At 39.8% G+C, this 16,276-nt stretch overlaps 1 protein-coding gene across 1 annotated transcript in view; it reads right to left on the bottom strand.

Annotated features, from left to right (window-relative positions):
• NEB (nebulin) overlaps nucleotides 1-16,276 on the bottom strand; it is a 220,594-nt gene that overhangs the window by 119,713 nt on the left and 84,605 nt on the right. The window contains 12 exon segments of the mRNA XM_043894059.1: nucleotides 612-716; nucleotides 1,181-1,384; nucleotides 1,671-1,982; nucleotides 3,770-3,877; nucleotides 5,352-5,456; nucleotides 5,795-5,998; nucleotides 8,056-8,367; nucleotides 9,984-10,091; nucleotides 13,193-13,297; nucleotides 13,762-13,965; nucleotides 14,252-14,563; nucleotides 16,130-16,237. Coding sequence (XP_043749994.1) covers nucleotides 612-716; nucleotides 1,181-1,384; nucleotides 1,671-1,982; nucleotides 3,770-3,877; nucleotides 5,352-5,456; nucleotides 5,795-5,998; nucleotides 8,056-8,367; nucleotides 9,984-10,091; nucleotides 13,193-13,297; nucleotides 13,762-13,965; nucleotides 14,252-14,563; nucleotides 16,130-16,237 — 2,187 coding nt within the window.

Raw genomic sequence — 16,276 nt, 5'->3', positions numbered from 1 at the left:
GATTTTAATCCTTGACTTAAACCTTATAAAAATTGTAAATTTTGACCCTAAACTATAATTTAGGAAAAATAAAGCATGTGTGGAAAATAGGTTTAGCACAGTTAAGTAACATATGTGCTATGTGCCAAGTCACTTCAGCCTTGTCTGACTCTTTGCGAATCTATGGACTGTAGCCCGCCAGGCTCCTCTGTCCATGGGAATCTCCAGGCAAGAATACTGGAGTGGGTTGCCATGCCCTCCCCCTCCAGGGAATCTTCCTGACCCAGGGATCGAACCTGCATCTCTTATGTCTCCTGATAAGGAAGAGATAAATGTATTTTGGTATAGTGCCAATTTCCTAACTTAAATGAATAAAAGAAGAAAGTCTAGTTAATCTTCTGGTTACTGCTTTAATTATCAGTTCTTAAAATTTACACTGCCTAAATGGTAATTTGTGCTACTTCAAGACTGATGCTTAGGATGGTTATTGAGAAATGCAAGAGTTGGTACTCACATGGAGCAAGAAATGGCATTCTTTACAAATTGGTCATTTAGTATTATATCACCATGGAACAGATTAATTGAAATATGAAACGCCATGCAAATGTCATAGAACTAGCATCTGCTCCCACCTCACTGTAGTTGATTTTGTTCATTCTTGCCAACGTAATTTCTGGTGTGTCTGGCATGATGTGGACCTGGGTCTTGTCTTTGTCCCAGGCTTCTGTGTACAGACGCTAGGAAGGAAAATACAAAATGTCATCAGGAAAATAATTCAGTGTATATTTAATAGAAATTTCAGGGCCACAAGAACTTTAGAAACAAAGATAACAAGAGGTTATGCATTTTATACATATTAGTTTATACATATCTTCAAGTAATCAGTTCATAGTAGAACAGATATGTATGAATGTCTTCTGATACTCAAAATTGTATGTTAACAAAAGGAGATTTAGAATATCTTATGCAGAGATGATTTTCCATAAAAATGTGCCATTTTATCAAAATCATGAAATAACTACTGAAGTAAATGTTAAAATGTAAATGGCATAGATATTAGATATGGATAGGTATATATATATAGAGAGAGACAGACATATCTTTTGTTGCTCAATTCTCTATTTCTTTCTTTTCTTGATCATGCTTCTTCTCCTTTGGTCCAGCTTTAGGAGTAATGACTCTCTGAATTTTGAAGCCTCACCTTGTTCATATTGATGGCGTTGTTCTTGGCCAACACTTGTTCCAGAGAATCAGTCACACTAGTAAATTTGAATTTGTCTGGAGGCTGGCGATAGATTTTATCACTCAAAATCTCACTCGCCCTCTTGCATTTTTCCACATCTAAAGAGCCAATGGGAACCCAGCCGATGCCTCTTAGCCATTGGAGATCTGACTTGTACAAATTCTGTTAATACAAATAGTAAGTATTTATCTCTGGTTTGGGAAAACATTTTCATCAACAGGACATGAAATAAAGTAAGAACACTTTTGAAAATGTAGTTTGGTGGACAGACAGGGTATCAGACAATATTCCTTTGTGGTCTGGAGGGTTTGACATTGAACACTCACAGGAAAAGAAGAAATGTTTCCCCCCCACTTTCAGGGGCTGGAGAGGTTGGTGCCACTTATCCAACAGATGTTAATTCACTGATTTCCCACCTTTGCATGTCATTATGATCCTCAGTACTCACGTCACTCTGGAGGTCATAGGCCTGCCGAGCATGGATGACATCACTCTGGTCAGGCAGGCACGTCCACTGGTGCAGGTAGTTCTTGTAGTCTATGTCACTGACCAAGGTCTGGCACTTCTTGGCCAGCACCACCCCCAGCATGTCCACTGGGCTGCTGAACTTGGTCTTCCACTTCTCAAAGTCCTTCTTGTACTCCCGGTCACTCTGGATCTTGGCCACGTGCATGGACCACATCATCTTTGGATCGTCATGTATGTCTCGGGCTCCAATGTGGTGGCCAAGCTGCTTGCGGTAACCATCTTTGTATTTATACTGAAATAAAAGTAGTCGTTTAAAAAAATTAAAATGAATGAAAAGGGCTAAAAGTTTTATTAATATAAAACTCTGCTATTTTAAAATTGGTAATTCTTGTAGAGAAATGAATCATCTGAATATCAACTTATCTCCTCATCCTAAACTCTGACTAGTTTTCACAGCAGTACTGTAATGGGAAGCAGGCCAAACGACATAGTTCTGTGGTTTGCAGATGTTAAATCTCCGGAAATAAAGGCAGCAACACTTTTCAGAAAATCAACTGGAGTTAATATGCCTTTTTTTTCCTTTTTTTTATCTTGGGCCAGTGAAATCATTAACCCAGAAGTTTTACACGTGATTTTGAGAATGCTACTCCTAAGTGCGCAGGAACCATTTCACCCTCAGCCCTCTGCATCCCCCCCAAATGAGGCTCTGCTGACTTTCACTGAGGGACAGAACTCCCGAAACAGACTGGCTTGTGTTTCCATCCTTTCGTACCTGGTCTACTGAAGATGAAATTTGGGTGAGGTTTGTTGGGATTCCTTGAGGGGGAAAAATAGATTATATGACTACAAGAAAGTGGTTTGTTGTTGGTGGTGGTAAGAGCTGATTGTGGATTATCTTCTGTCCACTTTAGGGAACAACATCACACAAATCCTAGCATATATTTACAGAAGTCTAAATTCTCCACCAAAGGCACTTCTTTCAGAGACAGCAGAAAGAGAAATCAGGCTCACTATATTGTTGGTTCAGGATGTCATAAAACTCCTTTTACATTTAAAAATAATTCAAAAGGAAGCACTTAAGGTAGTTTTTCAAAGAAAGGGTTGGCAAAAATCCAGAGCAGGTTTGGGGAAAGGCAAACTTTCCTAAACCTGTCTGTACCGGATCTTTTTCTTATATTGACCCAATACATGTAGCCATGTTTTTTTTCCAGCTTTTTTCCTGTCATCTTCTTATTTCTGTGTGCTCTAAATATGCAGATGAATGCCTCATAATTATGGATACGAACAAGTTCAGTTCAGTCACTCAGTTGTGTCCATCTCTTTGCAATCCCATGGACTGCAGCATGCCAGGCTTCCCTGTCCATCACCAACTCCTGGAGCTTACTCAAACTCATGTCTATTGAGTCGGTGATGCCATTCAACCATCTCATCCTCTGTCATCCCCATCTCCTCCCACTTTCAATCTTGCCCAGCATCAGGGTCTTTTCCAATGAGTCAGTTCTCATCAGGTGGCCAAATTATTGGAGTTTCAGCTTTAGCATCAGTCCTTCCAATGAATATCCAGGACTGATCTCCTTTAGGATGGACTGGTTGGATATCCTTGCAGTCCAAAGGACTCTCAAGAGTCTTCTCCAACACCACAGTTCAAAAGCATCAGTTCTTCGGCGCTCAGCTTTCTTTATAGTCCAACTCTCATATCCATACACGACTATTGAAAAAACCATAGCTTTGACTAGACGGAACTTTGTCGGCAAAGTAACGTCTCTGCTTTGTAATATGCTATCTAGGTTGGTCACAGTATGAAAGGGCAAAAAGATACAAACAAATGGAGATTCAAATTCTTTTTTTTTTTTTTTTAACTGAAGTTTAGGATACTCACTCTGCCTATGGGGCCTGAATACTAAAATCTTTTGGAGTTAAATTATTAAAGGGCTTTACAAATGAAAGGCTCCATTAGAAGCACAATAAATGTGCTTTAACGGACACCCAGAAGAACTGTGCTTCTTCTGACTTCTGATTCTGCCTTCCCACCCCATCCAGTCACGTGTATCTGTATGTCCATGGAGTATTGGTACTCACATCACTGATGATGTCCCTGGAGGCCTTGGCTGCCACGATCGGGATGGCATCGCTTCGCAAGTCGTAGCCTTTCTTCTTTGCCTCTTCGTTGGCGAGTTTGTACAGAGTCTATAGGAGGAAAGTCAGAGTTAAAACAGGTTTGACTGTGAAAGATTTGACGGCAACAATCTGGAGTTTATCAAGTGACCTATCACAAAATTTAAAAAAGGAAAGTCTCTGGAAACAACTTCCTAGCAATATTGGAAAGTAAATAAATTATATTTTACCAAAAAACTCTGTAGCATAAGAAACAAATGAAACATATCAATGAGTATTAACATAGAATAATCTATTATTTGTATCATTATAGATTAATATATATATATATAATATGTAGGTTATATGACATATGTATATCAACATAGATTAATATAATTTAGTGATGTAGATTGATGGACAAAGCATCAATTTATACATCTTAAGTGAAAAGAAACCTGTAGGACAATATGTTTAATATTACTCATTTGATAAAAAATAACATTTATATACTCTTTTTCACTTGTTATTAAAAAATTTTGATAATCATGTGATATTTTATAATATTTAAAAAACAAATGAGGAAACAATCAAAGCATAACTTAAAGTTAACTTGAGGATGATCACAACTTTAAGATTCTAACTTTTGGCTGCCTCATATTAGTAAAACATGCACCTATAAAATTGCATTTTACTTTAAAAAATAGTAATCAGCCTTGTCAACGGAGAGTACTTTTTTCTCATGCCTAAGGTTCTCTTTCTACGAAAGGAGCTTGATTATTTCATTTCTGCCCTGGAGAGCTGCAGCGACTTCCTGATGTGTCCAGTTGGTGAGGAAGGGACAGCAGGGCAGGCCCAGCTCAACTCTGACCTGCTCCCTTTAGGAAAATATGCCCAGTGCCCTCCTCTGCATAGCTCTGTGCTCTAAGCAGGACTCACCCCCAAGGGAAGTGGAACTGACTCTCCTGCTCCAGCATAGCCAATACCTGAATGGGGAACCTAATTCTGGGGTTCACTTACCAAGTTCATTTGGCTCTCATACAAACGTGTCCTTGAACCTAACTTTAGTAATAAAAGATGTGAGATTTTGACTTCTAGTTTCATTGCTTTGCTTTCCTTCTCAATTCCACTCAGGATCCAGGTGGGAAAGGGGTACATATTATTAGAGGCCCCCTTGGTTGGGTTGCCAGATTTAACAAACAGGAAGATAGCATGCCCAGCTGAACTTGAATGTCAAATAAACAGCAAATAATGTTTTCATATAAATAATAAATCAGTGTTACATCTGGTCATACTACCCTTGGAAATGCCAAAAATACTCTCCAGTTGCACTGACTCACACCAGTAAAGACCATAAATGGAAAAGATAATGTGACTTCAGTTTGCTCCTGGAATCCTATAGCATATGATATTCAACTAGAGATGAAAGGTTGGATGGGCTGAGTGTTCATATCACAGAGCTATACCCACCAGGACGGCTGAGATCCAAGATTCTTCATAAAAGTAAGTGTAGAAAACAAACTACAATGACAACCACAAGTATGGCCCCACACGCTTTTGCCCCTACCTCACTGTAGTTGAGTTTGTTCTGCCTTGCCAGCATGATCTCCGGGGTATCAGGCATTATATGAACTTGAGTCTTGTCTTTGTCCCAGGCCTCTGTGTATAAGCGCTATCAAAGAATATGTTGATAGGAAAGAAAGAACATGTTGATAGAAGACCATTTGAAACAGAATTACAAAAAGTCAATTAAAGCAGGAATGTTATTGACCTAATTAGGAAAAAATAAATCAGACTAAGATATAGAGTATTCAACTGAGGTTTGAATCTTAATGATGGTAATCAGGGTCACAACTGAGGATAACAGAAATTACTTAGAGGATTTCAAGTATGTCATTTAGGAGGTAAACATGACCCCACACTTGCATGGACAATTTTAACTCCACTAGTGATTAACGTCTCAGAACCTCTTTTTGCATCTTGGAGAAGCTTGAGGCAGCTGGAGCTCACCTTGTTCATGTTGATGGCGTTGTTCTTGGCCAGCACCTGTTCCAGGGAATCAGGCACGCTGGTGAATTTCAGCGTATCTGGAGGCTGGCGGTAGATGTTATCACTCAGTATCTCTGCAGCTCTCTTACACTTGACCACTTCCACAGACCCAATGGGGACCCAGCCAATGCCCTTCAGCCACTGGAGATCAGACTTGTAAACATTCTGTGAGGAGGAAAAAGGCAGGAACTCTTTAGCAAGACTGAAAAATTTAGGGTCAACGTGCAAATAGAATAAATAATAAAGTACGATTCTGGTTGTTGCTTTTATAGAAAGCAGGCTCGTTGTATTAGGCAGACCAGCAGAGGAAGTATGTTCAAAAATGACCCAGAAAAGTAACAAAAAATGATCAAATATTTCAGGTTGTTAGGACAGGAGTAATTGAAATGAGTATCTTCTGTCAGCCAGTTCAGTGGGTGTTCACTCTGTGACAAGAGGAAAAGAAGCTAACCCAGAGAAAAAGAAACCATGGAGACATCCAGCTACAGGCTTTCAGTAAATAAATGTTAGGTCTAGTCAAATGAAACACTCTGAAGCTATTAAAAGCCATATTTTAAAGAATATCAATGACTTGTAGAAACATCCTTAATATGATGCTAACAAAAAAATAGCACAGAAAACAAAATGTGTATTACATGAGCAGGAGAGGGCTTTTACAGTGGTTGGATTATTATTGCCTTCTATGTGTTTTTTCTTATATTTCAAAAATATCTGTAATGCTCTTTTTTCTAAGCAACAAGAAAAGAAGTTAAAATATAATGACAGGACTTTCCTGGCGATGGTTAAGACAGCGCTCCCAATGTAGGGCGCTTGGGTTCAATCCCTGCTCAGAGAACTAAGATTCCACATGTGGCCAGAAAACAAAACAGAACAATAATGACAAAGAACCCCTGAAGCCTAGAGGCAGACCTTTGGCTATTTTAATACTGGTCAAGATTCAGGACTAAAAAATGATCATCTTATTGGTCCGCAACCCGGCTCTTCACCAAATTCTCAGGATGGGAAGCGTGGACTCTTTTCCAGAATTGTTTTTCCATGTCTTTATTTGACACTTTAAGTAATTTTTTCTGCTAAAGACTTTCATGTCCTTAGTAGGTTTTCATAACTACTTCACAGTGGTGGAACTGGACCTTGCCCAGCCTTTTGAAGGATTTTTACCTGGAACGGCATTCTAAGTAGAGCATACACGTGGCTCTTTTACTGTCTAGACTAAAAGGCTGTTGGAATTGCTTTATGCTGAGTAGTTACTACCCCTTAAATAACAGCAAGAATGAAAACAATAACATTTTACATTATTGGATTGCTTAACTTTCATGTGCTTCCCACATTGTTAAGAATATGTGACTATGAGAAGGAGGGGATCTCAAAAGGGCACCTGACAAATGCAGCCAAGTGGTCTGTCAATGCAGTCACTCCACGGGTGACATTAACCGTTTTTAACTACCTTCCTTGTGCAGGCAAAGCCTTCTTTGTAAAACACAGGGCCCTGCATCTTGTGGAAGGCTACAGAACAGATGTGGAAGTTGCCACAGGTAGGCCACACAATTTCTAGGAACAACAATTTAATGACTAATTATTGTTAATTCATGTTATTCTTCAAAGTCCTCTAATGCTTAATAATTCCTTCAAACATCTATAAAACATATGCTGCAAAAAATGCGCTTCTCACATCCAGATTTGAGATGTGCCTCTGCTTCGAATAGGCACTAGGTTCTGTCATTACCTTGTGACTGTTCCACAGAGAGCCCTGCTGAGAAGAGAAAGTGCCAGGGAAATGACCCAATAGCATCCAGACTCAGTGACTTCTCTTATTTCATAAGAATAACAAGGAATCTTGCAGCAGTATTCTACTAATGAAAAACTTAATTGTTTTCCAAGGAAGCTAAAAATAAATTCTTGAGTAATTTTTAAAACAACAAACTTGTGTTCTTTCCCCCTTAAAAGAATAAAATAAAAGGTCTCCCTGTGGTAGACCTGGAATTCCAACAATGCTTAATTCCAGTTTTATTTTTATAAGACCAAGTCCGGTCGGTAAACTTCACTTCCTTATAAAACCTAGTAATGTATCCATAATCAAACAGTAAAACTATTTTCTGATTCACATCTCATTCACTAAACAAGAAATCCTAGCTTGAGTAGCCCAGTGAGTTGTTTACAAAGGATAGCTTTCATATGGTTCAAGCTCCTTCTGCACACAGCTCTGCTATAGACACTGTACTCACATCACTCTGGAGGTCATAGGCCTGCCGAGCATGGATGACATCGCTCTGATCGGGCAGGCACGTCCACTGGTGCAGGTAGTTCTTGTAGTCTATGTCACTGACCAAGGTCTGGCACTTCTTGGCCAGCACCAGCCCCAGCATGTCCACTGGGCTGCTGAACTTGGTCTTCCACTTCTCAAAGTCCTTCTTGTACTCCCGGTCACTCTGGATCTTGGCCACGTGCATGGACCACATCATCTTTGGATCGTCATGTATGTCTCGGGCTCCAATGTGGTGGCCAAGCTGCTTGCGGTAACCATCTTTGTATTTGTACTGAAATGAAAATGCACAAATCAGATTTTCATTAGAAGCCTTTAGAGGTCACAAGTCTGTACAAATCATCTTGCTTATATACAGTTGTAAGCTGGCTTTTGCTAATAAGTACTAACTCAAGGCAGTAGCCTACCTTTCCTCTAGAAGCTTATAGTGGGAATAAAATAGATGGAATTTATATGATTGTAGTGTATACCCCAAATCACCTACAGCCTAGTAATAATGAATAGTTCCAGAGGCAGGACGTGCACCCAGTGGAGAGGCCATTTGGACCAAGGAACTTGGAGAAATGGGTTAGACACTAAAAGCATATCAGAAAAGAGATGTGCTCAGTGACAAGATGGGTTTAATAAGTAGTAAAATGATTGTCTGATTTCTCTGAGGATAAAGTCAAGGTCAAGGACTACCTGCAGCAGCAACAGAAAAGAATTTAACATTTCATAATGGATTCAGACATTCAGTGATCGTGGCAAATTTGGCATCATTTTGCAAACTGATTCAACTAAGGGAGCTGATGTAGCAGCCCAGCTGGTTAGAGCACATTCCTAATCAAGTCATAGGTTCTCATCTCTCATGGACTAACAGTGTTTTTATTATTCCATGGCCAATGACATCGTCCTAGAATCCAAGTTAATTATCCAAAATACATGTTTCTAGTCACAAAGATAACTGAGTGAGGAAGTATAAATGAGTCAACAGAGGCAATAAAGTACAGTGGGGAGGAATGAGATGGACTAGAGTTTCAACTCCACCACCGACTAAGAGTTTGATTTTAGACAAGTTGCTTAAGCAATCCACAAAACAGGGATAATCACAACACTTACATCCTAGGGTGATTATGAAAAATAAGTGACATAATGCATGTAATACTCTTAGCACAGATTTCTCAGTGCTTTTGGTTATCATTATTTTGGTATCTATTATTATTTGTATTAATCCACTTGTAGGAAAGGCCCAACGTATGTAAACTAAAGTGAGTCACTAATATGATCTTCCTACATAAAACACAGTGTATTACCATATTCCCAAATAGTGGACCTTGAATTTTAGAGCAGTGGTCTGTTCTCCAAGAATCCCCTGAGGTACCAGGGAAGGATGATGGTTTTATCCTGTAAGGTACAAGCCACAAGCCAGGTGCTGGTGTTAAGGGTGCAAGCTTGGGCTAGTCTGGTACTGATCGACTGTCTTCTCATGGTCGTATAAGGGTGAATTGTAATGATGTGTCATGTGCATTTTTTGAGTTCAAATGCTATATAAAGCCAGGCCATGATTCTCACTGGGAGAACTTAAGTTTATGAGTCACTCTTTCCATCAGCACTGTGACAATATATAAGAACCTCCAAGCCTGCAGCTACACTCTAACAAATTCCACATGAACGGACCTTTCTCTGTTCTTGGTGGGTCAGCTTTCACTGTAGCTACTGTGTCTTAACAGTTATAAAAATTTAATAAACATTCACTTTTTCATTTCCCTCAAAGCTAGATTTTAGAAAAATCCTACACAAATACATCAGGCTTTATTTCCAAAGGGCCAGGAAAGTTCTTTTCAAAGATTTTGTTCAGTGAAAATGTCCCTTCAGGCTGACCACATACTTGCAGTAAAACTGACAACTCACGTCACTGATGATGTCCCTGGAGGCCTTGGCTGCTACAATTGGGATGGCATCGCTTCGCAAGTCATAGCCTTTCTTCTTTGCCTCTTCATGGGCGAGTTTGTACAGACTCTAAATTTGAGCAGGAAAAAAAAATCAGTTAGATGTTGACATTCATATCCAAATATTAACAGAGAACCAAGACAATTCACTAAGTTCTACACAGGTAGGTGCCTGAAATCATCTCGCTGTTGAGAGTCCTATGCTTTGTGATTTTTTTGGCAAAGTTGAGTCTTAAAAATGATACCTATGTGGAACATGGTACCTTTGTTTTTCATTTTTAAAGTTATGTTACATTAACTATATATAGAGGTATTATTCCTCGTTTCAAAATTTTGAGTTTTAACAATGAATCAGTTTTGGAAAGGTGAAACGAATGGGTCTAGGTGGCAAAAGTGGACAGGAGGAAAACTAATTCAATCTAGATTTATTCTGCACCAACTCTGTGCTGTGGCAGGGCTTGGTACTTGAGAGCCAAAGATGAATATGACCTCTCTCGCTTTCAAGGTTGCCGGAGACCTGATGGAAAGACTGATGTGGAACAAGCTGCCAAGAAGTCAAACTACAAATGGTGCTTTAGCCATATTATTAGAACAAACTCCAGGAAGGAGAAATTGGTTCCGAATTCAAAGGTCAGGAAGTTTTCTGCAGTGGGAGTAATCTTTGCATTGTACCTTGAGTGATAAATGTGGTTTCAATAGACTGAGATGGAGGTCAAGGTCACAGGGACTCGTGTGAATCAAAGTACGGGGGATGTCAAAGGAGGTGGGGGCAGCATCAGGCGGAGGAAATGGCCACACAGGGCTGAAAAAAGTCAGGAGTTGGGCTGTGAAGGCCTGGCGATAAGTTTGTGCTTAACTCTATACAAAATGGGAAACCCACAACAATATTTGAGGGAGAATGACATCAAATTTGCATTTTATCTTCCTGTCCTAAATGAGAAAGAAACACAACAGAATTGAACTAAGCTAATAGAGAAAAGTCAGAGAAAGCAGACCAGGCAGGTGAGGCCCTCAGTTCAGGGCATTCATCCTGGGCCTCTTTGAACCAACTGCAACATACAGCAGCTCTGAGCTTTTGCAGTAAAGACAGAGCTGACAATTCCAAAAATGCTGAGTGGCTAGTTTCAGGGGCCCTTTGCCGCTTAAAACACTTGTTCATTTAGCATGTACTTTCCTGTAGCATTATGGGACCTATACTGCAAGTTGAGTTGAAAACTCCCTTCTTTTTGAGAGTGGCACTTGATGTTTTTAGTTTGGGATGACAATTTAGAGTTAGTTATATAAGCATTAAAAATATAGTTTGTACCCCCCAAAAATAAAATGACTTAAGTTGGTGACAAATTAATTTAAATTCTCTCAGTTATATTCTGCAGAAGAGGAATACATGTTAAAACAGGCTGTCAAAGAAAGAATATTTTCCTGGCAAGTAGCACAAAGCTGGGAGAAAGAACTAATACATCAGCGGACAGACTCTTGGATTCACAAAAATCTCCCTAGGCTTAAATCAATAGGCTCATTCTAAGAAGAAGAAATTGCCGAGATATAAATGTAAGTCGCCAAATGGATAAATACAAGATAGAAGAAGTCGAGTTTAAGACGATATAAGTTGTGTTAGGGTTCTGGTCGACCCCAAGTCCCATCTGCACCAGCAGTGACATAGTCACCAAGGACTCCTAAGGCACAGGGTGAAGAAATGGAGGGCAAATGTCCGGAAGAGGAAATGCAAAGTCAACGGTAATCTAGTCATTCCTCACCTGCAGGACTGTGTTCGGTTCTAAGAGTCACATTCTAGCAGGGATGTCAGGTGAGGAATGTCCAGGAACTTACAACAACTCTGAGAAGAGTACTATTATAATGTTAAACCCACTTTCCAGGTGGAAAACGGAGGGACAGTGGGGATGTTTAGATTAGAAAGAGAACATGGGGTGAGTTGGTGGGGAGGCACACAGTAGCAACCCCATCTCTGTGGGGCGGGCACAGACTATGGTCTTAGAGGATTATGTGGGTCTGCAGAGAGAAACCATTGACCCAATACATGATAAGCATTTTGTAAAGGAACTGCTGGAACAAATGGGTTGATTTTTGAGGCAAGCATCCTGTCACTGAGAACACTTAAGCTAAGGCAGGATAATGGCTTATTGGGTGAGGACTCCTGCCCTAAGAGCAGAGGCTGACCTCTCGGCCTAAACATCTGTGGTAATTAAGAGAGTAGCATTGACACAGATACACTTTTTGTTACCACGTGTAAAAATAGCTAGCTAGTGGGAAGCTGCTGCATAACACAGGGAGCTCAGCTCGTGCTCTGCAATGACCTAGACAGGTGGGGAGGTGGTGGTGGGAGGGAGGTTCAAGGAGAGGGGATGTATGTATACACATAGCTGATTCACTTTGTGGTACAGCAGAAACTAACACAATGCTATAAAGCAATTATACTTCAATTAAAAAAAATCTGTGGTTCTGATATGGGGCAACTCTATGCTCACAGAAAACAAATAGGAAATGGGCTTGCTAATGTGTATATTGATAGGTCTCCTCTGTCCTTCAGTTATTTGATTGTACTGTGATTTTAATCCTTGACTTAAACCTTATAAAAATTGTAAATTTTGACCCTAGACTATAATTTAGGAAAAATAAAGCATGTGTGGAAAATAGGTTTAGCACAGTTAAGTAACATATGTGCTATGTGCCAAGTCACTTCAGCCTTGTCTGACTCTTTGCGAATCTATGGACTGTAGCCCGCCAGGCTCCTCTGTCCATGGGAATCTCCAGGCAAGAATACTGGAGTGGGTTGCCATGCCCTCCCTCCAGGGAATCTTCCTGACCCAGGGATCGAACCTGCATCTCTTATGTCTCCTGATAAGGAAGAGATAAATGTATTTTGGTATAGTGCCAATTTCCTAACTTAAATGAATAAAAGAAGAAAGTCTAGTTAATCTTCTGGTTACTGCTTTAATTATCAGTTCTTAAAATTTACACTGCCTAAATGGTAATTTGTGCTACTTCAAGACTGATGCTTAGGATGGTTATTGAGAAATGCAAGAGTTGGTACTCACATGGAGCAAGAAATGGCATTCTTTACAAATTGGTCATTTAGTATTATATCACCATGGAACAGATTAATTGAAATATGAAACGCCATGCAAATGTCATAGAACTAGCATCTGCTCCCACCTCACTGTAGTTGATTTTGTTCATTCTTGCCAACGTAATTTCTGGTGTGTCTGGCATGATGTGGACCTGGGTCTTGTCTTTGTCCCAGGCTTCTGTGTACAGACGCTAGGAAGGAAAATACAAAATGTCATCAGGAAAATAATTCAGTGTATATTTAATAGAAATTTCAGGGCCACAAGAACTTTAGAAACAAAGATAACAAGAGGTTATGCATTTTATACATATTAGTTTATACATATCTTCAAGTAATCAGTTCATAGTAGAACAGATATGTATGAATGTCTTCTGATACTCAAAATTGTATGTTAACAAAAGGAGATTTAGAATATCTTATGCAGAGATGATTTTCCATAAAAATGTGCCATTTTATCAAAATCATGAAATAACTACTGAAGTAAATGTTAAAATGTAAATGGCATAGATATTAGATATGGATAGGTATATATATATAGAGAGAGACAGACATATCTTTTGTTGCTCAATTCTCTATTTCTTTCTTTTCTTGATCATGCTTCTTCTCCTTTGGTCCAGCTTTAGGAGTAATGACTCTCTGAATTTTGAAGCCTCACCTTGTTCATATTGATGGCGTTGTTCTTGGCCAACACTTGTTCCAGAGAATCAGTCACACTAGTAAATTTGAATTTGTCTGGAGGCTGGCGATAGATTTTATCACTCAAAATCTCACTCGCCCTCTTGCATTTTTCCACATCTAAAGAGCCAATGGGAACCCAGCCGATGCCTCTTAGCCATTGGAGATCTGACTTGTACAAATTCTGTTAATACAAATAGTAAGTATTTATCTCTGGTTTGGGAAAACATTTTCATCAACAGGACATGAAATAAAGTAAGAACACTTTTGAAAATGTAGTTTGGTGGACAGACAGGGTATCAGACAATATTCCTTTGTGGTCTGGAGGGTTTGACATTGAACACTCACAGGAAAAGAAGAAATGTTTCCCCCCCACTTTCAGGGGCTGGAGAGGTTGGTGCCACTTATCCAACAGATGTTAATTCACTGATTTCCCACCTTTGCATGTCATTATGATCCTCAGTACTCACGTCACTCTGGAGGTCATAGGCCTGCCGAGCATGGATGACATCACTCTGGTCGGGCAGGCACGTCCACTGGTGCAGGTAGTTCTTGTAGTCTATGTCACTGACCAAGGTCTGGCACTTCTTGGCCAGCACCACCCCCAGCATGTCCACTGGGCTGCTGAACTTGGTCTTCCACTTCTCAAAGTCCTTCTTGTACTCCCGGTCACTCTGGATCTTGGCCACGTGCATGGACCACATCATCTTTGGATCGTCATGTATGGCTCGGGCACCAATGTGATGGCCAAGCTGCTTACGATAGCCTTCTTTGTACTTGAACTAGAAGAAGAAAATTACTGATAGTCACCTAGTATAACTTATAGTACAAAGTACAAAGATTACTAGGCTCAGATTTTCCTATTCATTAAAAATGCTTTCCCCCTGAATATTTCTTGCCTGGAAAACTCCACGGACAGATGAGCCTGGCAGACTATAGTCCATGGGGTCACAAGAGTCCAACATGAACAAGTGACTAAACCACCACTCCCGAATATATAATATGTGCATCTGCCTCTTATAAACCATAGAAAGAATAAAGCTTATATATATGTATACAAAAAGAAAATAGAAATTAAGACATTCTGCAATTTAGTGATAACTGCTGATGAAAATGACTTTTTGTGGGTGTGTGTGTGCATGTCAGAGAGACAGTATATTAACAAAATTAGAATGGGGTCATATTGTAGATGGGTTTGTGTCTGCTCATTTATTATTTAAGCAGTTCCCTTGTATGTGTCCAACCCTTTGTGACCCCATGGACTATACACCACCAGACTCCTCAGTCCATGAGATTTTCCAGGAAAGAATACTGGAGTAGTCAGCCATTTCCTCCTTCAGGGCATCATCCTATCCCAGAGATCAAACCCATGTCTCCTGTGTCTCCTGCATTGTAGGCAGATTCTTTACTGCTTGAGCCATCAGGCAAGCCCATATATTCCCTACAAACATGAATCTTAATGGCAGCAGGTATTCCACTATATTGTATTATATTATAATACTTTTAATCCTTCTGTGACTGTTGAACTTTTTTTAAAAAAGTATGACAGCTACTTCCCATATTTTGGATATAAAGGGAAAATATGCTTTTGACTTCACAGACAATAGAAATAGAAAGATAAACATTTCTATGAATGTAAGCAAATCCATCTTTTAAAGTAAATAAATATCCAATAAATATCCACAGCCAATCACAGGATGCAGAGATAAACATAGGATTCACGTGAATGGTTGGACTATAAACAGAATAATGTGTTCCATTCCTTCAGAATCTCGTAGGTTTACTGGTTCACAGTAAATGCCTGGGTTAAGAAGGGGTCCTGTGATGAGTTCAGCTGCATATATGTCATATTGTTTTTTGCTGACGTGTAGTCGCTAAGTCATGTCCGACTCTTTGCAATGCCATGGACTGTAGCCCGCCAGGTTCCTCTGTCCATGGGATTTCCCAGGCAAGAATACTGGAGGGGGTTACCATGTCTTCTCTGGGGGAATCTTCCTGACCCAGGGATCAAAACTGAGTCTCCTGACTTGGCAGGCAAATTCTTTACCACTGAGCCACCAGAGGAGCTCTCTACAACATATGGCAAAGTCAAAAGGCTGTCTGAGCTATAGTAAAGCAGCCAGTGCTTTTGTTCAGCAGGGAATGGACATTATTTTGAAATGCATGTTACTATGGATTCAACCATAGCTAGAAGTTAGCCTTTATGTTGACAGCTTCATTACCATTACTTTAAACCATTTACTTACAAGACACCATTAGCTAAAACCTTAACCTCACAGCTTACTTGCTCTGCTACATATGCTTGCGAGAAACCAAAGCTGAGCAAAGAACTCTGCAGGTGCACTTACTTCACTTGCAATGTCTCTGGAGGCCTTGGCTGCCCTGATGGGAATGGCATCTATCCGCATATCATAGCCTTTTCTCTTGGCTTCATCTAGGCCAAGTTTATAGAGTTTCTGAAAAAAGACATAAATCTTTGTAAGTCTGATCTATAA

The sequence above is a fragment of the Cervus elaphus genome, chromosome 33 (assembly GCF_910594005.1).
Source record: "Cervus elaphus chromosome 33, mCerEla1.1, whole genome shotgun sequence".
Classification (NCBI taxonomy): domain Eukaryota; kingdom Metazoa; phylum Chordata; class Mammalia; order Artiodactyla; family Cervidae; genus Cervus; species Cervus elaphus.
The sequence above is the reverse complement of the archived record's forward strand: the minus strand, read 5'-3'. Positions and strand labels throughout refer to the sequence as shown.